This window comes from Artemia franciscana, chromosome 3 (assembly GCF_032884065.1).
Source record: "Artemia franciscana chromosome 3, ASM3288406v1, whole genome shotgun sequence".
In the NCBI taxonomy this organism is placed as follows: Eukaryota; Metazoa; Arthropoda; class Branchiopoda; order Anostraca; family Artemiidae; genus Artemia; species Artemia franciscana.
In genome coordinates, this window is record NC_088865.1 from 28807593 (window position 1) to 28835546 (window position 27954).

General features: G+C 35.4%; 1 protein-coding gene across 1 annotated transcript; it reads left to right on the forward strand.

Annotated features, from left to right (window-relative positions):
- Nucleotides 1-853: 853 nt before the first annotated feature.
- LOC136025125 (dihydropteridine reductase-like) lies at nucleotides 854-25633 on the forward strand. The gene is made up of 6 exons (XM_065700868.1): nucleotides 854-872; nucleotides 3598-3727; nucleotides 13275-13358; nucleotides 16994-17240; nucleotides 21589-21781; nucleotides 25319-25633. The coding sequence occupies exons 2-6, from the start codon at nucleotides 3641-3643 to the stop codon at nucleotides 25416-25418; spliced, it is 711 nt and encodes a 236-aa protein (XP_065556940.1). The 5' UTR covers nucleotides 854-872; nucleotides 3598-3640; the 3' UTR covers nucleotides 25419-25633.
- Nucleotides 25634-27954: the final 2321 nt, after the last annotated feature.

Below are 27954 nucleotides of genomic sequence, written 5' to 3' on the forward strand. Positions count from 1 at the left end.
TGTCAAATATATATACTGCATTACATTTTTTAAAACAAAAGAATATCTCCCCTCACTTTGGCCATACATCTGCCACTGCTGTTTAAAACAGTTGAAAACGGGTTTAAGACCAATCTATCAAAAAGAGTGAGTACGCACTCGAAAAGACTGACGGGAATTGATATCTTAAAGAAGAGAAATATTGTTTAGTAATTTTTAAAGCTAGAAGAAGTCAATTTTTAAAAGGAAGTGATTTGTCTATAGTTTTTGATTGTGCAAAGGAGAGCGGGAATGAGCAGGAAGAGCCGTATTGATACTTGCCGGCCTAGTGGCCTTAAACTGCTGGGGACAGGTAGCTCAGGTACTCGCACTTCCCACAGTCAATAACAGTGTATTATTGTTCATAATTGCACATATTCATTGTTTGCCGACTGGAGAAGAATAGCGCTATCAGTGGCTAATTTTTCTGAAGAAGAAGTCAAAGAGGTGAAAGGACTTGTTGTTAGTCCATATACCTCCCTATAATTTTTGGAACTGGATACACGCCAACAATGGGCGTATTGCTGTCACAAATGATTTTGCTCAAATGAGCTGGTGGGAAACAAATAGACCATATAAATTTTCTTTTTTTTATTATTATTTGAAGACTAGAATATCACAAAGCTAAGCATTCACATAGCTTGATTATATCTTAAGTAAATACAATCCCTGATGGAGTTTTGTTGATTTGTCTAAATAACATAGGCCTATATCATTTATGGGACAGAAGTAAAAATGCATATCTTGCTCAGATTTCATCAATTACATTTTTCCGTCCTTTATTTGGCAGATTTCAAATTTGGAAGATTGGTTGCAACAAAAAGAAGAAAACGAAGAATCCTTTTCAAATTTATTAATGGAACACACCCTTAGGGTGTGTTCCAGGGACTTACTGTAGTAACCGAATGGTTACTACTTCCGTTCCTAGCGGAAAATGGTTACTGCCCAACCCACTGGGAACGAGAATAGTTACTGCCGGCAGTAACCGCAGTAAGTGATTTTCTTACCGTGCTCAAAAGAATGGTTAGCGCAGTAAGTACATAATTCACCTTCTTCAACAAAAATCTCATTCAACAAAAAATAAATATGGACAAGAATGAAGTAATGGAATATGAAGTTATTTGCTTGGAAGAAGGTGGGACAGTGATTTTGCAAAAGAAAGAGGGATCTGAGCCAGGTTAGTAAATCACCATATTTTGGGATCAACATTAAAGGACACCCTGAGTAGGCTAGTAGGCTATCTATTAGCAAGTAGGTTAAATCAATGAAAAACTTATTATTTAATTTAAAGATTTCCATGTTTTCTGGCATATTCAGGCATAATTATTACCTTAAATTGCCATTTGGAATCATTCTAAGAATTGACTTCTTCCAGGTAACATTGAGGCTCCATTAAATTGCCACATGGTAGCATTTTAAGCATTAACTCCTTTTAGGCTCTGTAAACAGGCCTAGGTGAAGTATTACAGATAAGTTGAGGATTTATGGGCTGCCAAATCATTATTCTGAGACTGTCTTTAATCCTATTGAAGAAGTAGGCTAGGGTAGACTATTCAGAGTCTATTCCAAAGGATGGTAATTTTATCCAGTAAAATTCTAGTTGATTGACTTCTTGCTATCACTGAAATGCGTTAGGTTAGGAAAATGAAACTTTCATGGATGGGTCTACAGGCTAAAGTATGTCCTGGGAAGGTATTTCAAAGTACACATCTCTACTCATTCTTGCTCTAGAGGGCCTTGATCTTTGATGACCTTCAAAAATATTTATAGCTGAAATTACATGTTTCCCATTGATTCTGCAAATCTATCCCTCAACCTCTAACTCCCTGTTAATTGAAGCAACTGTAAACAAAGCAAGAATGGGGGAAAAGGTAACAGGTGACAGAGTACATTGGAACTACGTAATTTTGGCTATATATTTGCACATTAGGCAGGTTGGAGGTAAATTATAGTATAGAGATGCATGCTTTTCCCTTTGGTATGTAGGCTAAGTAGAAGGTCACTTGTACCTGATGCTGTCCGTGTTGTTTTTAGTTGGATGGGAAACATCCAAAGAAAGTTTCCTTTGAAAAGGAAAGGTGAGAATGCCCAAAAGTGAGATTGAATTTGTCAAAGCTTGGAGGTTTGCCCCTTCAGTCTGTTTAAAGGAAAATGGATTCATAATTGAAGCTTTGTTCATTTCAATCTTAAGGGTGACCTATATTTGTGACAATTCATTAAATGGTTGTAAAGGGGTACTTTTGTTTATTCATTTGTCTTCTTTGTTTTCTAACAGTTTTTTTTAATCTTTAAATTGATATCCATTTCTTACAAATTTTTATTGATACCAGAGGTTCATTTGCAAGTTTTCACCTACTTTGTAATTCCTGGTCTCACAATTACATTTAAATTTACTGAAGCTAGGAAACACAGAGCTACTATCTATTTAAAGAAAATCAATGGATATAAGTAGGTTTTATTGTATTTAAGCCCTAGGGCCATGGCAATTAAAGACAAATTAAAGAAGATTAACTTTAAAATACTGGACATTAAATAAGCATGATAGTCACAAAGAAAAACAAATAACAAAATTATACTTCTGTGCTCAGTTGCCAACCTGAGCAACAGTCATAAATTTTTTTAAATCTTGCAGAACATTCACCCCAATTACATTCATAAGCTATCTCTCATGACCCACACTCTTGTCCATACATCCACATTTCAGGGAAATAGAAGGACCATCATACTGGTATTCTTCATTTTTACTTATATTTAATGGGTTTGAAAGAAAGTTTCTATGGCTAAGTCAGTAGGCCAGTAAAGGACCTTGTGGTCCTTTAGCCAGGAAGTGCAATAGGAAGCTAGGGACCAGCCAGCCTATGCTCTTGCATGCCCTTCCTTTTTACTGTCCCTAGATTTCCATCTGTACTCATTTAAAGTTAGGCCAATTTTAGCTGAGGTTAGTCATATCACCAACCCCTATCCAAAACAAAATAAACTGACAATGCCAGGAATTAAACCTGTACCCCTTGGACAAAGCATTCCAGCCCAGAGTGCCTATCACTTAGCAAGGAACACAAATTTGACCAGAGAACAATAATTATTTTTAAAAAAGTAGAATATTGAAAAAAAACTTGCTATAGTTGTCCCACTACTATCCTGTAAATGCTATAGGCCCACTTTATTCAGACAAATCAATTTAAGACAGGTATCAACAAAACTCCATCAGGGATTGTATATGCTTAAGATACAATCAAGCTATTTGAATGCTTAGTTTTGTGATTTTCTAGTCTTCAAATAATAAAAAAAGAGAAAAAGTATATGACCTATTTATTTTTCACCAGTTCATTTGAGAAAAATCATTTGTGACAGCCAAATGCCCATGGTTGGCTTAGAACCTCTCTAAATGCTCTGAAACAGAAGGAATAAAAAAAATTATACTAATCAGCATTAAACTATCCCTTAAATTTAAACACGTGCATTTAATTCGAAAATGACGCTACTGCTAGTCAGCTTACTGTGCCGTTCCCACTGGCTCTACTGCAGTTAGAAATGGGCAGTTACTGCAGTTACTGGAAAACCGTCAGCTGGAACACACCCTAAATTCCCTAGCTTACTGTTTAAACTGATAATCACGTTGTAGATGGGGTTTTCTGGAAGATTGATTGTATACGGAGGAAAAGGTGCACTTGGGAATGCATGTGTTTCTGCTTTTAAGTCTAAGAATTGGGTGAGTAATGGGCTATTGGAACAGCTTAAACTGTAAAAAGGGATGTAAAATTTTATAAGCTAGGCTTAGTTAAGCTAGAGTAAAAGATGTAGTCTTGCACATTGCCTCTGTTAATTTCAAATTCTTCTGGAATCTCTCTTACAAACATAAATAGGTAAATTTGCAGTTGGCTATATAATTTAGCTAGGATGATAGGCTAGTGAAAATGTCATTTGATGCCTATTTTTATGCTCTTTCACAATTAAATAATTGTTTCTGGGGCTAGTTGCATCTTGAGCTTCTAAAGAGGCCCCAAAGGTATCCTAGTCAAATTAGATAGCCCACTGTAAATTTAACCCTCCCCATACCCCCCTGATAACTTCTCTATGTGGTTGCAAAAATAAAATACCATTGGGGCCCATTTAGGGCTCAAGATGCAATTAGCCTCAGAAGTAACTATCAAATTATGAAAGAGCATAAAAAAGGCATCAAATGATGTTTTCACTTTCATCCTAGTTAAATTACATAGCTGAGTTAATTTCAAGTTTACTCAAAAACAATACTGCCCAAGGATACCATTAAGAATCTGGCTTTACCTTAACTTCCACTCTTCATAAGGAAACACTATAAAACTATGAGACAAACACATTGAGGATTCCACAACTGATATAGAGACAAGGTTTAAAAATACTAGGCCTATTTGTTTTTTGTTTTTTTTCATGTTATTTTCAAATATAATACCTAATGAAATCACTTGGAAATGGGTATAGTCTATTTGTAGAGAGGGTTATTGAGAAGGAAAAATGTACTTCACAATATGCAGAATAATTATAGCTATTACATTTTGCATGCAGCTATGTATTTCCAATGTATTGTGCCACCTATCACTCTTGTTTTTCTCATTCTTGTCTTGTTGATTCAGTTCATAGGTAGGCTACATAGATTCAAGCAAGAGAGATGCATTGAGAGATTACATCTACAATATCTAATTTTGGGCATATTTATGCACATTAGAGGGCTGGGGGTACAGTATGGCAGAGACTCATGTAAAACATGTTAGCTACAATTATTCTTCATATTATACAATAAGAATTTTTTTTTTTACCTTCTCAACAGCCCCTAATCTAGACCACTACCTGCAAATGCTCTAGCAACATAATATATAAAAACTAGAAGAAAACAACAAAACAAAGAAGCTTTTAGGCTCTGCAATTTCCCCAGGTATTTTTTTAATCATTTCATTTTTAAATTTGTCTACATCTGGCTATTTTGATGTGTTTAATTTTTCAAGAATATTAAACACCTCAATCATTGAACATCCAAATCATTAAAGAGTGGTGTAGTTTCAGATGGTGTTATCTGTATTTCAAAATGTGAGGGTATTGGTTTTGGCTTACCAAAAACAGAAGCAAAAGTCAAATTCATAATGTTGGCCTTTTCAAAATCATTATCAGTTGTTAATTGTGTAATTGGTTGTTTGAATGTTGATGTAGAGGGTGCTAGATTTGGTTTATGTCTATTTACATACTTCTAAAATATTTTAGGTGATGTAGTACTAGATTGAATAATACATATCTCCAGCTCTTCACTATTGGCTCTAAGAAGCTTAGTAACCCTATTACTTGCTCTTGTGTAAGCAGACCATTTATCATTATTTTGCAGTTGGCTTTGTGCATGTTGTGGCTTATTTTTTTATTATGCAATTCAATATAAGACCACCAAAGATTGCTTTTTTCACAAATTACTTGGAGTACTTAACATGGAAGCTTAGGCTTTCCTCTATGGTCAAAACATTTACTTGCCAATAGAAAAGATTTCTTTGTACATGTCTTAAAACTTCTTTAAGAGATTCAAAAGTTGAATCTAGAGACTCCTGACCAGTTTTTAACTCATGCATAGTATTAAAAGATGAAATAAAATTCTTCATAGATTAATGATCTGTATTAAAATAATTGTACCTCAAAGTGTCATCTCCTTCTCTCTGAACATTAGTATTCATTTAAATCTCAAGAGCAAAATGATCACTTTACCTATAAGAGCTCTAAAATCTATGTTCAAAATATCATTACCTTAAATCACAGCTTGGAGCAATATAAGGATTATCCATCCTTGTGATGCTCCATGAAAAAAAGAATTTGTTTGGTGTAGATTGTGGCTGTTAGATTAGACTCTTGTGGAGGACTCTGCAGCTTCCCAATTGTAAAGGAACTCCTGGCAGAGCCATTCCCTATCAAGGTGGGACTTGAACATGTCAGTTGAAGTAGCAGAAACTGTTTCCTCAGACAGCTGGTTACACATATTGATGATTCTTTGGCTGAAGAAATCATCTACAGATTTAGTAATAACAAGGTCTAAAATAGATAGATCAGCATCCTTTCTTGCTTGAGTTGGCATATCAATATTCTATTGAAAATAAAGATCATCCACTCTATCTAAAAACTGCTGTTCATAAGACAGACTTGGGTGACTTGTACTATGGACACATCAATCTATGCACAATAAGTTAAAGTCAGCAACAGCAATGCTTTAAGAAATTTATACTAAAATTGCTTGTGATATTTGCCTTGATTAATCAGCTGTCAACCAAATCAATTGTGCACCAAACCATCTTCTGGACCACACTGTGGTGTTTTTTTGCAGATGGAAAAGTCCTCCCTTTTGAAGGAATGCAGACAGTCTGGTATTATAATATTGATTTTGCTCTCTTTTTACTAGTATCAAAGCTTGTTCCAATAGGCAATGCATAGAACACCCCCCAAAAAAATTCCCCTGGACCCTACCCCAAGTACTACTGAAAGCATTCAACCTCTTGCCTGGTCAAGCTCACATGATGGGTCATTGAATTACACAATGGTGGAAGTTGGGGTATATGTCCCTATCCATGATGATAATGAAACTGAATTTCAAGAGGTCCTATCAAGGAGCTCCAAAAAAGGAAAAAAATCTCCCCAATCAAAAATAATTCCCCTCCCCATGATCTGACTCTTCCCTCACAAAACCTTGGAATATACTTAAAAATCTGTCCAGATAACCCCTTTGAGATAAAAAAGATAGCTCTGTTAAGGGTTGCAATTTTCAAACTGTTAAAGTCAATGTTCTTGTTAAACATTTACTGTGATGGATCTCTGCTAATAGCCCTTGAAGAATCTAAATCAGCAGATATATTACAGAATTCAAAATCCCTTCTTAACATCCCAATAAAATCTGCTCTCTGGACCCCAAACCAAAACCCATCTAAAATAGTAGCATACAACATCCCTCCAGAAATACCTATTGAGGAGCTAAAGGAAGGGCTCTCTGACAACAGGTAGCCCATCCCAGTTGCTGATGTAACCCAACTGTGTAAACCAGATGCCAATGGCCAAAAGTTCAGTAAGTCTTTCTTATTCACACTAAGAGAAGAAAATAATAATCTGGGTCAGATATTCTTTTTTGGACCAATGAAACACCACAAGCCCTGCAAGCCTAAACCTATCCAGTGCCAAACATGTTCAAAACTAGGAAACACAAAAAACACATGCAGTGAAATATTACAAGTATGCAATAATTGTAGAAGCTCCCACCCTATTGGAATGACAAATTGTAAAAATGATCAGCCAAAATGTATCAACTGCAAAGGCTCCCATGATTCTACCAATAAAACTTTATGTCCTGCATAAAAAAACAAGCACTAACACTTCAAATAGCAAAAGAAAAAGCCAAACATTACCTATTTGCAGCAATGGAAGCAAATGCAGCTCAATCACACCAGACCAAACACTCTATGAAACCACCCAACACTTTCACTAACAGAACACTCATTCTATCCAAAGCATCAAGCACCCCCCCCCATAAGACCCCTTCCTCAAAACGCCTCAACTCACATTCTTATCAGAGAGAATCACCAAGGACAAACCATCTAGCCTCTGCAACTAATAATAGAAGATCAGACTGGCCACCGCTCCCAAGTAGAAACGAATCAGAAGCATTATCAGGAATTAATCAAAATTATCAACAAAAATCCAGATAAATCAACACCTAAAATGTGCCTCTTTATACTAAATTCTAATATAGTTCAGTCAATGAACCTACAACTGCCACAAAAAGCAAAAATCATAAACGAATTGGCAAAGTTGTACCTACCTAATCACATGCATATCCAAGCAAAAAAAGATCTTGCTCTACTCCTAGCAAAGCTAAACATTGATAAACAGCAATATGAAAATTATAACAACAAAGCAGTATATATCAATACTTCAGTGGAATGTAAGATCACTTTCAGAAAATAGGTTAAATGAATTATTATCTTTTATGAATAATAATTCCATTGATGTTGCTTGCCTTCAGAAAACCCATTTGACTAATGACCAACAAACAAAGTCTCCAGGATACACTATCCTTAGAAAGGATGGCTCTTCAGGGAGAAAAGGAGGTGGTGTAGCTATAATATTAAATAATAACATTAAATTTTGTGGTATTAATTTTCCAGATTATTCAAATGATTTTGATGTAATTGGTATCAATGTTTGGCTAAATAATACCAAAACATAAATATCAAGTCTTTATAACCCTAATGGCCAGAATCAGATGCCATGTTTAACATTGTAATATGTTAAAAAGCATTATTACTTGCAGGGATTTCAATGCCTACAGTCATCTGTGGGGGGATAAGCCAGAAAATAAAGCTGATAAGCTTATTGAAAGCTTGATTTCAAATAATACTGAATGAGCAGTTTTTACCCCTCCAAATCTAAATGTGTATTTTAACCCCAAAAGTGGCAAGTTTTCAACTATTGACCTACAAATTGTATCAATAAATATATTAAATATATATATATATATATATATATATATATATATATATATATATATATATATATATATAAGGTAAATTTATAATATCTGCTCTGACCATTTTGCAATAGTTTTCTCTTTAAGTGAACCAACTAAAATTTTGCCACATATCCCTAAATATATCAACAATAAAGCAAGGTGTACTGTGTTTAGAAATAAGCTCTAATTCTAAGTCTTACCCAGGAATCACATACCTCAGTTGTTACAGCTATGACACACATGCTGAACTTATGACATCTATACTAACAAATACAGCTAATCATGCTATCCTCAAAACAACACCTTGGAAAAAAAAACCCTAAACACACTCCTAAAGCATGGTGGACAAGAGAATGCCAAATTATTTGGAGAACAAAAAATGCAGCTAGGAGAACATACCTTAAAAAAACCATCATCTGCTACATATTTAAGTAAATTATAAGCAAAGGCTTATCTCAAGAGAACAATAATTAATGCTAAATACAATTACTGGAATAATTTTGCAAAAAGTCTTTCCAGAGAAACATGTGAGCCAATTGTGCATAAACTTATAAGCAAAATCTGTGGGAACAAAAAAACATCCCCCAACCTACTTCAGTATGAACTAATATATGATAATACCCACTATAACAATGACATTGAAAAGACAAAATTATTTCCTACCCTTTTCTCAAAAAAGCTAACATCAAAAAATAAGAATATCACCAGTCAAATTGTGACAAATCCAATTTTCCAGCCCCGCCCAGGATCAAAGTATATAAACTGTCCATTCTCAATACATGAACTGAATAATGCAATACAACATATCAGGGCCAATGATACGAGTAGCTATGATAGTTAACCCTACATGGCAAGTTTTTGAGAGAGTAGTTTGTACTTTACATATTTTTGTTGCTTATGAGAAAGTTATTTGGTAGTGTAGGCAGACATAACTCCAAAGCAATTACTACATGGTCGCTATTACCAACAGGTCTGGCTATTATATTCATAATAAAAAGGTCAGGATTACTGAGAATAATCAGATCAAGAGTGTTGGTGGCTTGACCTTCCCTGAAACGAGTTGGTTGTGAGATTGGTTGACAGAGATAATGATTATAGGATTATGAGATAAGGCAGGCAAAAAAGCAGAATCTTTATTACTAAAACGGGATCCATCAATCCATTGGATTTCAGGAAAGTTAAAGTCCCCCAAAAGGACAAGATCATAGCTGGCAAATTGGACATCACATGCAAAAACATGGCAGCCAAATTAGGTTCAAAGTCCAAAACACAGGGAGCACTGTGGCTTCTATAAACAATACCCACCACAATTGAGATTGTTTGATTGTGTATTTTTTTTTATCCACACAGACTCAATTCCATCAGTAGTCAGGGAATTAAATTTTATGAGACTAACCTTTAGTCCATCTCTTATTAGCATGCTACTCTGTGGCAAAGCAGGGAATCCAGATTAGAAAAGAGTTGATAGCCATTGATTTTGATTTCATCAGGAGATAAGACTGACTAGATGATTTTTGATGAAACTTCTGTAGTTGCTGCAATATCCACTTCTCCTGATATCATATGAAAGGACAGAAAGCTTATTAGGGAGGCTATAAACATAAAAACTAAGGTATTTCATTTCCTGTGAGGTAGGAATCTGAGAGGATGCAGAACTAGAGTAGGCAGGAACCAAAGGACTGATAAGGTTGTTGGAAACAAGAGAAATGTCAGCATCAGACACGGAAATATTGTTACAATCACTGCTAGACAGTTGAGAGACAAAATTTGGTGATGTAAGTTCATAAACATTTAAACAATTAACAAATGTAGAAGGAGGCACATTAGTAGGACATTGGAGTGATTGGGGGTTTTGCTCCAACTGGTAAGTTTTTTGAATAAGGGCACCCTTACAAATTATCAAATCCGCCTTTACATTAGCTTTTCTGCGTTTCAACTCCTCAGCTAGAGCTCTGTGCTTTGTTTAATCTTTCTTTGGACCATCATCATAGAAACTGATTGATCCTTTTATTTCCAAGGATTTCTTTATTATTTGCTTTCTAACTTCAGTTGATGGCACAGAGAAAAGGCGAGGAGGGGACAGCTACCAGATGATTGATGGTTATTTGAAAGTCTTTTTAGCTTGACTGGGGGGGGGGGCAGTAATGTCATGTCCATAAGTGTGTAACAGATAAGTATACAAGAAAACTGCATCATTATTCTGGGTGGGAATTTTATATGCAGCAATATTCAAAGTCTTCAATGCGCTGGTGCTCTGAAAGTGCTATCTGACAAATATCAATTTCAATTAATTGGGCTACAGGAAGTTGAAAGCTATTAGGTCATGAACAGTTGAAACAGAGCACACTGATTTTGATGAATTTTCAATGTGTGATACCTATTGGCAATGTCATTAATTTGAGCAGAAATATCACATTTATTGTCAGCTCTCAGGTGGGAAAGTGTTTGGGTCAAATGACTAGCAGTGGCAAACTCCTTCTTGAGATCCTCCCTGAAAATTTTCTGGGAATTATTTATAATAGAAGCTAGCTTTGCTATCATAACCTGCTTACTAAAGGGGGGAGAGGAGAGCTAACTTTGCAGGCTGGACATGATCAAAAACAAGTAAGTGATTGCATCATCTTGCTTAATAATATGTATTCTCCAAGGGACAGGTCCAGACAAAAACCACAAATCTACTTCTCAAAATGTTACACTGTGTGGCAGACGACCCAATTCTGTAGAACAGGCAGCACACCTATCATGGCCTTTAACTTGCTTATGTGTTTTTGCCTTGCTGGACATAACATATTCAACCGCATTAGGAAATGAAACTAAAGAAGTCCAGGCTATGCGCTAGGCAACTACAAAAAAAAAAAATCTAAAATCTACAAAATCCACCAAAAATACTTCTGTGCAACAACTTCTCAAGCTGTCACAAAATCAGGAACTTGAAATTAAGACAAATGCTTCTTAAGAGTTAAATCTGGTACTTGACTCACTACCTTGATAGAATTAAACAAACAAAAATATTTACAAATCAAAATATTGAATTGTAAGTACCGTAGGTCAAAGCATCCGAAAAAACAGATTTTATCTGAATAGAATATCAACAAACAAACAGCAGAGCCATCAAGCACAATAAGTCTGTCACATTCATCAATAACCTTTGATAGGTTAACAAAGATCAAAAAATAACTGCTTGAGCAAACTTGACATATTGCAAACTCAAATTAAGTAAATTGCTTGGAAAATCCTGTATCATAAGATATCACTTAATGTGTAAAAAGAGCACTTGGTCACACAAAAAAAAACAACATTGATTTGTATTTTTTTAATTTTTAGTCTCTAGGCATATACTTCATCACAATCATCAATTATACTAATGTTGAGACTGCTTTGTTTTCCAGTTATTCACGAACTTGGATTAAGGGAAACATTTTCTGAGATTAAGAATGGCACAAAATTAAAATTCCTTGTTTTTAGTTTCAAACTACATCTCTTCATTCTCACTTGTACCCAAGTTTTATTTTATTTGGCTCAACTTTCTTTTATGTTTTTTTCACACCTCAGTTTTTTTGGTTTTTGTTTTGTATGTCCTTTTTCTTCTTTCCTTTTTATCTTTCAGTGAAAATGGATTACTGAAGTCCTTTTCCAAACTTACTTTTGCATTAAAAAAAAAATTAACAAGCTGTTTTTTGTTTCCTTTCTTCACGGATTGTGAGGTTGGTAAGCATATATTTATTTTTTCATGTTTTTTTTTTTTATTTTCGAAATGTGATAAACATGTTCTCATCTTCTTAAGTTAGAAAAAACAAGTATAGCCTAGATCATTTCTGGAAATTTAGCAGTTTCTAAGGTGCCCTTTTCTAGCCACCATTCTTCTGAAGGCCTACACATTATGAAACAAATTTTCTGATGTTTTTTCCATCTAGAAGGGATTTTTGTTGAACACATCAAGGCTACAATTAGGGGGTATTTCTGTAGTTTAATATTACAAAAACTTTATGTGAAACAAATGTTGTCCAAAACTGGTTGATTTATTTTGAAACCTTATTCTTTTGTATTACAATTTGAAAATCTATGCTCACAAAGTAGAAGTTTTATTTTAATTGTTCTTTGTTCCTCTCAGCTTGGGAAATTGTTTCTTGTTTTACGTAGTTGGGAATTATCTGTAAACCTGAACGAAATGACAAGAGGCTTTAAACTGGGCAATATTCTGAATGCACAGACTTCTATGGAGTGCATCTATGATCAGTTTGTCATCTATAATCAGAGGAAGTGTTTGTTTGTTTTTTTTTTTTTTTTTTTTTTTTTTTTTTTTTTTTTTTTTTTTTTTTTTTTTTTTTTTTTTTATCTAAGAATCCTGGAAACAAGCAAGTGTTGCTTGTAGTTTAAAGAGATTTTATGTAGTCAGTAGCTTTCATTAAAAGATGAGATATTTTAAACTAAGTTGGTAAGTATTCCCTGATTTTCTCATTGCTAGGAGATTGAGCTGAAACTTTCAGGAAGTTTTTTGGGGGGAGAGGGGGTTAAGGTGACTTGTAATTCTATATTTGGAGAAATAGGTCAACATTAGTTTTCCTCCTGTCCTCAGAAAAGAACCCTTTGCTTTTGTCTGACATACTCTTTGGATAGTTAAAAATGTTAGCCTAATGCACCAAAACACATTTTAATTTGCAAGAATATTTTTTTTATCGTTTCCTGGCTACCCTTTCTCCCACTCTGCAAGAACTTTGTAACTCTTATTATTCTGAGCTCTTTTCTTCTTTTCTAGTGGGTAGCCTCAATCGATTTGGCTGTAAATGATGACGCCCATGCCAATGTCTTAGTAAAACCAACAGGAAGCTGGACTGATCAAGTAAGAGCTTTTTAACAGTAAACCATTTATTAATCGATGCATATTTGGTTATCACACTACTCATTTATGATTAAATTGCTCTCTGAAAGTTTGTTAATTCTCTTACAGTGCTTTCAATATGACAGGAGTCCTATCTTTTTGATAGGATCTCAATGCAGATGATAGAATTAGCTGATATAATTAGGTTTCCTGCCTTGTTTTAACGCATAGGGTATTTTGTTAATACCTAATCTACACAATTGTCACGCCTATCTATAAAAGTATAAATTTATGAATTGCGTGTGCCTTTTCTTAATTTTAATACCAAAGCCCTCCAGATAAAAGAAAAGAGCTACGTTTAAACTTCGAACAAATAGAAATTATTTGGTATATGAGGGAAGTTGAAGCCATCTTGACCCTTGCTCTTTACGCCAAAATGACGAGGGGGGGGGGCAAGAGCTATCTCATATTTTGTATGGCTTTGTGACATTAAAACTAAAAATGAACTGAAATTATCCTGTAGGTGAAGGTGTCCCCCCTCTTTCCCAACTCTTTACACTAAATTTAAAAAAAAGAAACCCCCCTTATAGAGAATCTTCCCTCCCCCAGTTTTTCCTATTCTATGCAGGTAAGGTTATGCGTGGAATTTTATGGTATGCTTAAATTATTTCTATAATCAGAGAAGAGCTATCATTAACCAGCACCAATGTTGCAGTTTTAATTGAAAAAAAAGTCTAAGTAGTCCAAAAATAGTCCTTAGAAAAAAGAGAGGCTAGAAGGTATATTATACCCTCCTTCTATATTTGTCTGAGCTCCACTTTTTGGGCCTAAAAATGCTCTCTTTTTAGGCTTCTATCCCTATAGACAGAAAGATCCATTGAACCTTGTCTCAAATAGCTGTTTCACAATTATACACTACTCTGAATAATTTTATTGAACATTCAGTTAAATAGGGCTTAAGAATAGTCGTATTTACCTTTCATTTGGCATAAACTGCTTGCATTTTTAAGAATGTTTGCGCCACCAGGCAGCATCATGACCTCTAGAAATTGAAGCTGAATAAAATTTTTACAGATGAGGCATAAATCTTCTAAATGGTCTTCTTTGGTTGAATTTGATTGTGTAATTGTCATCAAGATTGCTCTGTCTTTTTTGGGTTTGCCTACTTTTTCAGAAACTTGGCTAGTTTTTCTCAGGATGAAAAGTTATAGTAGGAAACTTGAATTTTAGTAACATTTTACGCATTTGGAATCACTATAAAAAGTCGATTCTCTTTCTGTATGTACTGTTATCAAGGTTTCTTTTTAAAGTTTTGTCGCTATCAGCACAAGTTAATCTTCACTTTCAGTTTGTCAACACAAACTATAGAAAGTAGCATATATTGCGGATGGTGTGAAATAGTATTCGTCAGCAAATCCCTCATCCAGAAAATGGTTATATAATGAATTCTATAAGCCAGTTTGATAAGCCAATTTAGTTAATGTGAAACTACTTCAAGGCCCTGCGTTGAAACCACATGCCGTATTGATAAAGGATTCCCAGCGTGTTGAGGAATTGATAGACGCAATGTTTTCAAGCTAAAAATGACCATATCTGTTCAATATGGCCATGGTTTACTCCAGTTTCGAATTAATAAATTTTTCTCGTTTAGTGCTCAATCTTACTTCTTTTTTTTTTTTTTTTTTTTTTTTTTTTTTTTTTTTTTTTTTTTTTTTTTTTTTTTTTTTTACTCATTTTATGGTTTAAACGTTGTCAAGTAGTTCGAACTGTAGTAAGGAGCGACCCGGCACAACAGTAACCGAAACTCTAAAAAATGGAATTTTGATACCAATAGTTACATCAAAAGAATTGTATTTTAATTCTGATTTTAAATATATAAGTTTCATCAAGATTAGTCTTACCCATCAAAAGTTAAGAACCTAAGAAATTTTGCTTCATTTTAGACAATAGGGGGAAAAAACCTCTAAAAGTCATACAATCTTAACGAAAATCACATCATCAGATTCAGCGTATCAGAGAACCTTGAAGTTTCAAGCTCTTATCTACAAAAATGTGGAATTTCGCATTTTTTGCCAGAAGACAGATTACGGATGCGTGGTTATTTGTTTTTTTCCCTGGGGTGATCGTATCGACTCAGTGATCCTAGAGTGCCGCGAGAGAGCTGATTCTAGTGGAAATTAAAAGTTCTAGTGCCCTAATTAAGTTACCAAAAAATTGGAGGGCACCCAGGCCCCTTCCCGCGCTCATTTTTCCCCGGATCCAGATCCGAAGTCACCGGATCCAAATTCTGAGATTCCCATTTTATTCACAATTGTCGAAAAACCTAATAACTATGTCTTTGGGGACGACTCACTCCCCCACAGTCCCCGTGGGAGGGGCTGCAAGTTACAAACTTTGACCTGTGTTTACATATAGTAATGGTTATTTGGAAGTGTACAGACGTTTTCAGGGGATTTTTTTTTGGTTTTACTTGGGAGGATTACTTTGGAGGATCTTCCCATTGATGAATTTATCAGGGGGAAGAGAAGTTCAATGAAGGGGGTGCAGGATTTTCTAGCAGTATTTAAAAAAATAATGAAAAAATAAATATGAAAAGTTTTTTCAACTGAAAGTAAGGAGCAGCATTAAAACTTAAAACTAACAGAAATTATTACGCATATGAGGGGTTTACCTCCTCGTAATTCCTCACTCTTTACGTTAAAGTATTTTTAGTAATTTCAACTATTTATTCTACGGCCTTTGTGATTCAGGGGTCATTCTTAGGGAACTGGGACAAAATTAAGCTTTAGGTTAAAGAGCTTGGTGTCGACGAGGGGGTGAACCTCCTCACATACGCAATAAAAGCATACGAATATAGAAGCTCGTTGCGTAAGTTAATTCGTAAGTTACGTATATTTTTTACTAGTGAAAACGTTCGTAAAAAATTAAAAGTTCTAGTTGCCTTTATAATTAATCAAAAAATCGGAGGGCAACTGGGCCTCCCCCCTCTCTCTTTTTTTCTCAAAGTCTTCCGATTAAAACTATGAGAAAGCCATTTAGCCAAAAAAAAAAAATTAATATGCAAATTTCGTTTGAATTATTTATGTGCGAAGAGCCAAGATCGAAACATGCATTAATTCAAAAACTTACAGAAATTAAATAAATACAAAGTGTTTTTTTTTCTAACTGAAACTTAGGAACGAAATTAAAACTTAAAACGAACAGAAATTACTCCGTATATGAAAGGGGCTTTTCCTCCTCAACGCCCCGCTCTTTAGGCTAAAGTTCTTTACTGTTTTAAAAAGTAGAGTTAAGAAAAAGAGTCAAACTTTAGCGTAAAGAGTGGGGCGTTGAGGAGGAAAAGCCTCTTTCATATACGGAGTAATTTCTGTTCGTTTTAAGTTTTAATGTCACTTCTTACTTTCAGTAAAAAAAAACTTGTTTTTTTTATTTCGTTTCTCAATAAAATCGAATATTTTCCATACAGGACTTAAGAGCTTCTTACTTGGATATTAAGCTTATACAATCTCTCGCAATATGCTCCTTAATGGCTTGGCCTTAAAGTCAAATGCCTTTGAAAGGTGGAACCTTAAAGTCAATTTAGCTGCTAATTATGTCTTGTGTTTCATTTTTGTCTTGCTAATAGTCAATAATTGTGCTATATACAATAATTATAGGAATCTCAAGTCCTCTCTGATGTTGCTACTGTTATTGGCTCAGAAAGGCTAGATGCTGTTATATGTGTCGCTGGTGGATGGGCTGGGGGCAATGCTACCCATAAAGACTTTATCAAGAATGCGGATGCAATGTGGAAGCAAAGTGTTTGGGCTTCATCCATTGCAGCTGCTATTGCTGCAAAGCATCTTAAAGAAGGAGGCTTCATTAGCTTGCCCGGTGCAGCACCTGCTGTGAGTGGAACTCCAGGTTTGTCCTTTGTTTTCATCTGTTGCACAGATTGTACATTTAATATATTTGGTTTCTCTATTTCGCGATATCAAAAATAAGAACGCGTTTATGTTTCCCCGGGCGGGGACAGGGCTATTCCTCCGAGGAATTCCTCATCAGAATGCCTATCTTAAATGGTATAGAAAAAAGAGGTTGCTATTTTAAGGATATGCTCTGCTCGTACCAACCGTTAACATTTTTTTTCTGGTATCACGTATATATATATATATATATATATATATATAAAGGTTAGCGAAAAAAGCCGGCTCTTTTACTAATAAAAAGATGGTTCTTTAACTTCCCACCCCCCTCCGTTTGCTCGGGTCTTCTCAAAGTGTTTTAGCTATTAATATGTCTGTAATATACTACTTAGACTAGATTGCATTTTAGCCACTGACAAACGGTTCAAATACGGTCGATGTTGACACATCTGTGATTAAAGAGGTTTAGAATCTCTTTGTCCGCAAGAGAGGTCACGGAAAAAAAAAATCATATAGGGTACTTGGGCCAAAGATCAAAACAATTAAGCGTGGCAGAGTATTGCTGTGTTCTGTGAATATAAGAATAAATCTAAGAAAGATACAAAGATCACATTTCATGAGCAAATAGAGTAATTACATTATTTTGTAATTATGTAATTATAGTGTATATTTTCTATGTTATTTCTTCTTCATTTTCTTATAAAAAATGCTACGATTTCCGAGAAGTTGTTATCCATGACTTGAGACAGGTATGTAATTAGGAGAGGGTTATATGGTGCATCCCCCAATTCTGAATATTACAATTTTCACAAATATTCTAGGATGTTCCTATAGATATTCATCAATTTCTTATAATTCCCGTTTAATTGACCTATTTGGTAAATTTTAATGACACCCCTCGTCCTCTCCACAAATAAATTCCGCCCATAAACTACTTTCTGGTTATGGGATCGATGAGCCCAACTTTCTTTATTTTGTTCTTTATTAACATATTATCCTATTTCTAAATCCAAACACTCATTTCCTGATAAGGAAAATGAAATTTTTGAATATAGTGAACTAAATGCTGTAGTTAAATTTTTATTAGCAGGTGGACTTGCCTACAAGACTTTTTCTGGGACTTGTGTAGGAAAACAGGCTAGAAGCATAATCAGTAAAGAACTGGCAAGAGCATAATTCATAACATAAATTTATGCACTCTTGAATTAAACCTGATTTGCCCCGCAAAAGATGGAAACAGTTGAAACATAGCCAAGTTCTTGAATATCACGCTTTACATGTTACTATACTAATTATGTTTATGGCAAGCCTGTATAGCCAGAATTGCTAGTTTTTCAAGATTATTTCTTCTCTCTTTTTCTTGTCATAGTGAATACCATGATATCCAAAAAGTCTGCGAGCTGGCAATTATCTATGAGGGGGGCACAAGGTGTAGCCTATAGCGAATAATTGTCATTTAATGGATATTTAGATAAGCTCCTCTAAAGTTCCTGTAATTCTCCTGTTTTGTGGGATTTTGTTTGCTTCCTTCCCCCCCCCCAAAAAAAAATGTATTCTCACCTTAGAAAAATTTCTGCTTGTTGGGCTGACAAAGCCCCATAAGTATTCTTATTTTGTTATGCTTAATCTCTTTGTCTGTCTTAAAATTTATTTAAGAAGACTGTCAGAAAAATGACCAAAATAATAAGCGCAAGGTTCCGGTAGATGCACAGGTTTAGGGAGCATTTTGCGCCCAGTGTTTTCAGTTTAGACCTATTAGAGCCCAGGCATCATTTCAAATTTTTGTATATAGTTTATGATATACAGTATAGTCATATGGTTTCATGTATTCCGCGTAGAAATCTAATGTTCTTTAGTATATTGTGAATTTGATTCGCAAAATTCTACCCCCCCCCCCCGCTGCTCCCTCGGAAAGAAAGTACTGAAAGTACGGGCAATGAATGTTTAGCTGCGATAGAAGACCGTTTCTTGTTCCTAACGAAATACCTCTATTTACTTAAATTATATAATAACAATTTGTTTTTCACCCTCTAAATGCTGAGACGCTTCATCGTGCAACAATAGCAAAAAAAATAAAATTCTAACAAGCATTCTGAGGTTTCAACCTCGATCATTACGCTAAATATTGTTAATGCTTTAAAAAAGCTTCTTATTCCAAATTAATGAGCCTTGTGATTCAGTCGTAAAGTCAAACTTAAGTGTAAAGAGTGAGGAATTGAAGAGAAAGCAATCCCCACATATACGGAATAATTTCTGTTACTTTTAAGTTGGAATGTTGCTCCTTACTTTCAGTCGAAAAGACTTGTTTTTCTATTTAATCTCTGATCGTTTTTCAAATCAGGCAGAGGAATTCTTCTCTCTCGAGGGGGAGCTTATCCTTAAGAAAATCCCCCCCCCCAAAAAAATATTTCCGTATGATTCCCAATAACAAATACTACATGTAAACAACGGGTAAATTCTATAACTTAAATCCGTTTCACCAGGGACTGTTGGGGGGTCATGTCAATAGCGACGAAGACCACACTCCACCTCAAACATAAAAACAAGAAGAACAATAGAGAATTGTTTTCGTAAGATAGAGGAATTCGAATTTGAATAAATATTTGCATATGAATGAAGGAATGAATATTTACCAATAATTTCAAAATCATAAATTTACTAAATGCTGGTAAAGATGAAACCCCATTTAGTCGCCAAAGAGGGGTCTATCATATGCCATGCGACTGTGGCAAATACTATGTAGTTAGAACTCACCAGAATTTAGAGAAACACCTACAAAAGCATAAAGATGATATCACCAAACTCTAAATTCTAATATGGCTAATGTTTCTTTTGATTCTTCTTTAAGCTGCCATGATTTTGAAAATTCTCGCCACAAAACACTTTTTAAAGAATCTGCTCTTATTAGCAATGACCTAGGCATAAAGCAGGTAGTTCGAAAAGCAATTGAAATCAGACTTAAGATAAATAATAATATTTCTTTAAATAGGGACTTGGGGAATATTCAATAAATGCTCCATACACAAACTTAATTAAAAATGATCTTACAAATTTTTTTTAAACCAATAGACATAAACACAAAACGGGTTACAAAAAGACCTTTGAGGCTATCTGCCAAAAAGGCAAGTTTAGCAATAAAAACGTGTTTAAATTATTCTTCTTTGATTTCAACGAATTGCCTTATTTCACCTCACTTTATCAGTCCTGGTTGAACTTCGCTGAAGTAAGGATACTAGGACTGTTTTAAAAACTTTTCATTTTAGTTTTATTGGTTGTATGTTGTTGTAAGTCTTTTTTCTTTTATATATTTCTGTTTTGCTGAGGACGGCCCTTGGACATAGGGCCGAAATATTCATTCTAATTAGAATTCCACTGTCTCACGAAAAAGAATTCCCTACTGTTCTTCTTGTTTTTGGGGAGTCATATCATCCCGAGAGGCATAACTGTTGGCCTTTCAACTATGCTGAATAAAATGGCTATCTCAAAATTTTGATCGGATGTCTTAGGGGAAAAAGGGAGTGTGGGAGGGAGGCTAGTCACCCTACTATCTTTTGTGATCACTTAAAAAGGGCGCTAGAATTTTCATTTTACCATTGAATGAGCTCTCTCCCTATCTTCTAGGACCATTGGTTCGATATGATCACTCGCAGAGAATAAAACAAAGCAAATAAATGCGTATACGTGATATTTGTCTCGTAAAAATACAAAATTCCACATTTTTTTAGATAGAAGCTTGAAACCTTTACAGTAGGGCTCTCTGAAATGCTGAATCTGGTGATGTGACGTATAACAAGATCTCCTGACTTTTTGGGGGGTCTTTACCCATTTTTTCGAAAATCATGCAAATTTTCTTAGGCTCCTAGCTTTTGATGGGTAACAATAAAATCGATGAATTTTATATATTTGGAATCAGCATAAAAAACTAATTCTTTTGATTTATTAATTGTTTTCAAAATTTCTTTTTTTAGAGTTTTGGCTATTATTGTACAGAGCCATTATAGATCCCCAACGACATTTTTGGACTCCCCTTAGAACATTCTGGTGCAATAAATGCTGAGAGGATGCAATTTTTGGAGGCTAAAATTTACTCTTTTAGGTATCAGAGCCTTCTGATACTTTAGATTCTTACCTCCTTTATTTTAGGCTCCCTGACCCTGCGAGTTTTAAGGAAAATATTTCGAGACATAAATTCGTGGTTCAGTCTTTAGTACCTTGCGTTTTTACCCATGCAAGGGGGAGGGGAAAGTGGTCCAACCCATCCTTTCCAGAATCAATCATTGATCTTTGCGTCAAAAGTGCTATGGTACATTCTTTCAGTGATATTTTGATACATTTTTATTTTGTAGGTATGATCGGCTACGGTATGGCAAAAGCCGCAATTCATCAGCTGACTAAATCATTGGCTGCTCCAGACAGTGGTCTACCAGCTAACTGTAATGTTGTTGCAACTCTTCCTTTAACTTTGGATACTCCTATGAATAGGAAATGGATGTCAGCAGCAGACAAATCTACTTGGACTCCAATGGACTATATTGTTGAGTAAGCTTTTGATTCTCGTATATGCATTGCATAATCGCACACTAGTGAAAATTGCTTTTTTTTTGTAATAGGCGATAGGTTCAATATGTATACCCCCCAAGCAGTCCCAGGGACTAATGTTCCTAAGTACCCAAGCTTCTTATTATTTACAGATAGGTTTCTAGTTAAAAAGAAGTTAACGTGTTTGATCCTGGCAGTCCAATTGGCATGAGACTTTCATGGATTAGGCTATTCCCAGGGCAAAGAGGGATGGTATTTTTTGAGAGGCGGGGCTTGTTAGGGGTCTAAAAATTATTGACAGACTTTTTGTCAATGATTAGTTTTAAACTTACATCTGTATTGATTGTGTCAGAAAACTCTATGTATCTGATCGGTTTGAAGCTTGCATCCCAAAATCCCTGGGCCAAGGGAACTTAACAGGAGAAATATTTTAAGATGGAGGCACGGACCTCCAAAACAGGGATTCGAAAAAAAGTCTCCTTTTTCCGCATTTTACTCTAGTTCATCTTTCCTATCAGCTTTCCTATAAGTCCCCATAAGCCCATAGGCTAAAAAGAACTCAGTACACGAGAAACAAAAATATCGGTATCCTGGAAAATGTGGCCCAAATTGAGCAAAAAATATTTTTTGTCTAAACTGCTTGAAATCTCTAAGTTAATAAACAGAAGGAAACCTTTTGATAGAAAAAAGGTTAGGGGTATTAACCCTCTAATAAAAACTAAGAAATGTTTTTTCCTGGACAGCTGGAACCTTGCATCCATAGGCGTCTAGGACAAGGCAATCCAGTGCACGAAAAAAATATTAAATAATGGTTTACATAAAATTGACTCCAAAAAAGGCCCAAGTCCCTAGGTTAAAAGGACCTTAACGTCGAAACAATTTTTCAGGTTGAGGGCATTGGGCCCGGAAATGTCTTTTTCCGATAATCGGAAACTTTAAGGGATCTTCCCATAGGCCAGGAGGATCGGGGATGGGGAAGGCCTTATAGGGTGTGAAAATATCTTATAATCTTTAGGATATTTTTTCAGCATGTAAATTCTCTTCTATGTTAGTAGGCAGTCGGCTAAGGTCTATAAACAGCTAACAAACATAGTGTGCCCTTTCAAGTGAATTTTTTGGAAGAGGGTATGGTTCGTGAAACTTTCTAAGAATTGTCATATGGTCTGATTCCCAGAAGTTTCATTTGCCTGGTTCTACCACTTTCTTCAAAATTCCAATGGCAATTTGCCCGGGAAGCAGTTATTCACTCTAGGCAGTTCTCTTGTTTTTAAGAAGTGTAGAATGTTGCAGTACCTTTTTTTTTTAGATATTTATTGAAAGATGCTTTGTTGAGCGTTGAGAAGACCTCAAGAGGCTACTAAGAATTCATTTACTGAAATGTTTCCTTAATTCATTCACAATGAGAAAAATAGCACGCCTTGAGCTACTCCTTTAATATTTTGGAGAAAGTACTTGAGCTATGTAAATGGAACTTAGAAAACTCAGTTCCTTAAAATCTCCGATTTTTTATTTTTTTTTTTACCTAGATTAAGTACTGTCTTCTAAGCATAGACGACTATTTGTCCACAAATGGATTATCTACCCCTACTATTAAATAGTCTACGAAAACTTTGAATTAACTTATCCACGTTGATACAAATAGCCTATTAAATCAAGCATTTCATTCTAGAATCTAGATATTTTTTACATATGCCTATACCTTCCTATTCAAAGCATTTCAAGTTAAGTGACCAATAGAAAAAACTAGTGTATCTATAAAAAGCTACGTTTTCATTCTATTTGAAAGCAAGGCTCTGTCAAAAAATTTGAAGAACTGGCAGAGGAAAGATAAGAAAATTTTGTTTATTTACCTAAAAAAAAAAATAATAAACAAAAATTCCATATGACTTGCTGGTCGAACTCGCTGAAGGTTGTGGTCCAAATTAGCTGGGGCTGATCCCCCTAATCTATTTATTTTATAGTAATTTCTGTTTGTTAGAAGATTGTCCTATTATGTGACTGTATTTTTGCTCGTTTTAGGTCTTAGTTATTACTGGGAATTCGGGGAATATTTTTATAATATAAAATAAAAAAAAATGTTTATTCCTAAAACGAAACCTTTTTCGTTATGACGGCTATCTCTCAACTTATAAATCGTTATTATAAAGTTGAATCATAATATATAGATTTTTTTTTTTTTTTTAGTTACTCTTGAAAAATAGGATCTTTCTCTTAGTTACTTCCTTTTTATCTGGTCCATTCCTCATTTTGTGTTGATTTGATCGAATTATAAGTTACAAGGTTTTTATTACCATACTGTGCATCACTATGGATCCTCCATCAATGGTTTATCCATAACCGAGAAATCACTGCGATTCTGCACTTTATCCGCTACTGTGAATTCATGCTAGAAGGCGGAATCCCACAGAAGCTGGTAAACCTGATGAAATGAGAAGACTCTTAGGAACACCTGCGTGTGTGGGGAGCTCTTCAAAAGCGCCTACGGCGTGTGGCAAGGCACTCCAGCTTTCCCCCGACTCTGTTCAACCACATATTTATTTCTGTAAACTCCGCAAAATGAGAAGACTGAATCTATAGAGCTAACCAGCGATGCACACACGATCGCGCCCTTCTCGCTAAATCGACCGTTCATGCCATGGAAATGTTGCTGATTGGTAAACAGCGCTCAACTGTCAAGCCTGGTCATCAGTGTCTCGAAAATTAAGTACCTGTTTACAGATAGAAACCCATCAGTCACCATAACCGAACAATAGCTTGAACACGTAGAAGTATTCAGGTACCTCGGCTCACTGGTTGATATCAGGCGAGATCCAGGGAAGAACAAGTAATGCATGTAGGAATTTTTGCTATCTACGAAAGCTATTATGGTCCACAGGAGAGATTAGCGTGAAGACCAAACTCCGAGTTGATGCGGCGTACACTCGCTTCATTTAGCTGGATGGATGCGAAATCTGGCCACTAAAGGCAGGAGAAGAACGTTCACTTGGTATCTTTGAAAGGAAGAGCCGTAGAGTAATTTGCTGAGTCAGACCTAGCCAAAGAAAAAACATCGTGTACCTAATGTAAATTTGTGATCAGAATTATCCATTATCCACTATCGTCAAGTGAAGGAATAGACGGTTTGGGCACATTATGTGGCGCCCAAGTGGATACTTGACCTGCCAGCCCCTCAAATTTAAACCCCTTTCCAGGTCAAACTAAATATTGGCACGTTACAACGAAGAAAGGCCTCGAGCCTTTTGGGGGGATTCTGGATTCACGGAAGGAAATGGGGAAACCATAGTTGGAAATCGTCTTCCCCCAAACAGAACACTTAAGGTAATGACGGAATACGATCCAGCATATCCTTGGCAGCGAGTTAGGCGGAGCAGCCTGTTCCTCGTATCAAGTACGAGTAAGTAAGATTTAGTGCACCCTGTCTACCTCATTAGAACATCTCTATGGGCCTATATTTATTTTTAATGGAAAATGTAATATATGTTTGATTAAATTATTTTACTTAAGATACATTACGATTAAACTAAATTGTATTTTAAGGTTGTTTGTCAAATGGACTCAAGGACATGACAGAGTAGCCAGTGGATCTTTAGTCAAATTTATCACGGAGCAGAATCAAACAAGAATTGAAATAGTTTAAAGCGCTATCTTTGCCATTGTAATGGTACATTGACCTGCAATTGTTTTAATACTCTTTGTTACAAGCTCTTATAAAATGAATGGATATTAATCATAAAGAAAATGTCAAACTCGGTTGAAATGGTAATCAAATTCTCATTCCAAAGTGCATGTACTTGTAGTTTTATTGTTTTGGTGTATGGCTGTTTAAAAATACATTTGTTGTTAAGCATTCAATACCGTGTCTTTTTTTAATGTTGCTGGATGGATATATTACATTATGGAACAGCCACGGACAAAGGGCATAGGTCTGCTCTTCCGAAATTGCGTTTTTCCCTCTAGTTTTGCTGTTTTTAAAAATTTCCACTCCTTTCCCCTGTCACGTCAAAATACAATGCTGCGTATTTAAAGGTTCTGTGAATGTCTGTTGATTTTTTGTCATAGATGTCATTCAGTTGGACATAAAATAAATAAATCCTTCCATGATCTAGGTTGTTCTCATTAATTAAGACTACATTTAATGCAATTAAGGATGTTGGTGACGAAGAAAATTTCAAGCGTTAGAATTTAAAACCTTTTTATCAACGCGGAAGGGTTTTCTAGCATCCCTTAAGATGTCCATGGACACTTCTTCATTGACAAGTTTTGAGAAAATGCACTATATTTAAAAAAAAATGTAAAATTTCTTAACTAATCTCAGTTTATACTAAAGCCTCACTTTCTACGTAAAATCCCTCCGCTCTGAACTGAAGGGAACGTTTGGCGCCTTATAATTAGCACTTTAGAAATTAATATTTGGTTTAAGAGCATCCAATGGATTTATCAATAAACCAAGGCTGACATTCCCATGAATGTTGGGTTAAATATCTGATGGAGAATATATCCTTTTCCAGGACATATAAAAATAAATATCGTCTTAGCCTAATTAATTTAAACAAAAGTTATATATGTGTACAATGATAGGTAACTAGCACATATTTATTTATTTTTAGTATGAATTCTTATCCCTATATGATATCGTTAGAAATTTACTAATTTAAGAGTCAATCAAGTGCTTTTACCCAAAAATCTAAAAATTACGTGAAATTAAGTAATTTGGCTTCTTAGCATAAGCCAAAGCAATGATTAAGGCATCTATTAAAAACTATTTAAACAAGAGCTAAGAGCTCATATGGCACTTGTGACGAGGCAGAAGAGCCAAGAACTCATATGGTATGACCTCTAATAAAAGTCTAAGAATCAATAGATTGATTTAAAAGGAAACTCAGAGGCTTAATGCTGGTCAGGATTTAAAATAAGAGCTCTGAGTCACGATGTCCTTCTAAATATCAAAATTCATTAAGATCCAATCACCCACTCGTAAGTTATACATACCTCATTTTTTCAAATTTTTCCTCTCGCTTCAGCCCTTCAGATGGTCGAATCGGGGAAAACGACTTTATCAAGTCAATTTGTGCAGCTCCCTGACACGCCTACCAATTTTCATCGTCCTAGCACGTCCGGAAGCACCAAACTCGCCAAAGCACTGAACCCCACCCTCCAACTCCCCCAAAGAGAGCGAATCGAGTAAGGTTACGTCAATCACGTATTTACGACATTTGCTTATTCAACCCACCTAGCTTCATCCCGATTCCTCCACTCTAAGCGTTTTCCTAGATTTCCGATTTCCCCCTCCACCCCCCCCCCAATGTCAACAGATCTGGTCGGGATTTGAAATAAGAGCTCTGAGACATGAATTCCTTCTAAATATCAAATTTCATTAAGATCCGGTCACCCGTTCTTAAGTTAAAAATACATCAATTTTTCTAATTTTTCCAAATTAACACCCCCCAGCTCCACAAAGAGAACGGATCCGTTCCAATTTGTCAATCACGTATCTAGAATTTGTGCTTATTCTCCCCATCAAGTTTCATCTCAATCTCTCCACTCTAAAAGTTTTCCAAGATTTCTGTTTCCCCCTCCAACCCTCTATGTCCCCGGATCAAATTTGAGTCGAAAATGGAGCATCTGAGACATAAGATCCTTCTATATATCAAGTTTCATTAAGATCTGATCACATATTTGTAAGATAAAAATACCCCAATTTTCACGTTTTCCAAGAATTCCGGTTTCCCCCTCCAACTCCCCAATGTCACAGGATCGGGCCGAAATTTAAAATAAGTGCTCTAAAGCACAAGATCCTTCTAAATATCAAATTTCATTAAGATCTGATCACCCGTTCGTAAGTTACAAATACCTCATTTTTCCGAATTACCCCCCCCCCCCAAACTCCACCAAAGAGAGCGGATCCAATCCGGTTATATCAGTCACGTATCTTAGACTTTTTTTTATTCTACCCACCCAGTTTCATTCTGATCTCTCCGCTTTGAGTATTTTCTAAGATTTCCGCCCCCCCCCCAATGATGCTGGATCCGGTTGGATATCCTTCTAAATATGGAGTTTCATGAAGATCCGATCACTCCTTCGTAAGCTAAAAATACGTCATTTTTTCTAATTTTTCAGAATTAAACCTCCCCAACTACCCCAAAGAGAGCAGATCCGTTCCGGTTATGTCAATC

Coding starts and splice junctions, on each gene's coding strand:
- LOC136025125 (XM_065700868.1), top strand. CDS start 3,641: ATGGGGTTTTCTGGAAGATTGATTGTATACGGAGGAAAAGGTGCACTT. Junction 13,359..16,993: donor CAGGAAGCTGGACTGATCAA/GTAAGAGCTTTT, acceptor CAATAATTATAG/GAATCTCAAGTCCTCTCTGA. Junction 17,241..21,588: donor TGCTGTGAGTGGAACTCCAG/GTTTGTCCTTTG, acceptor TTTATTTTGTAG/GTATGATCGGCTACGGTATG.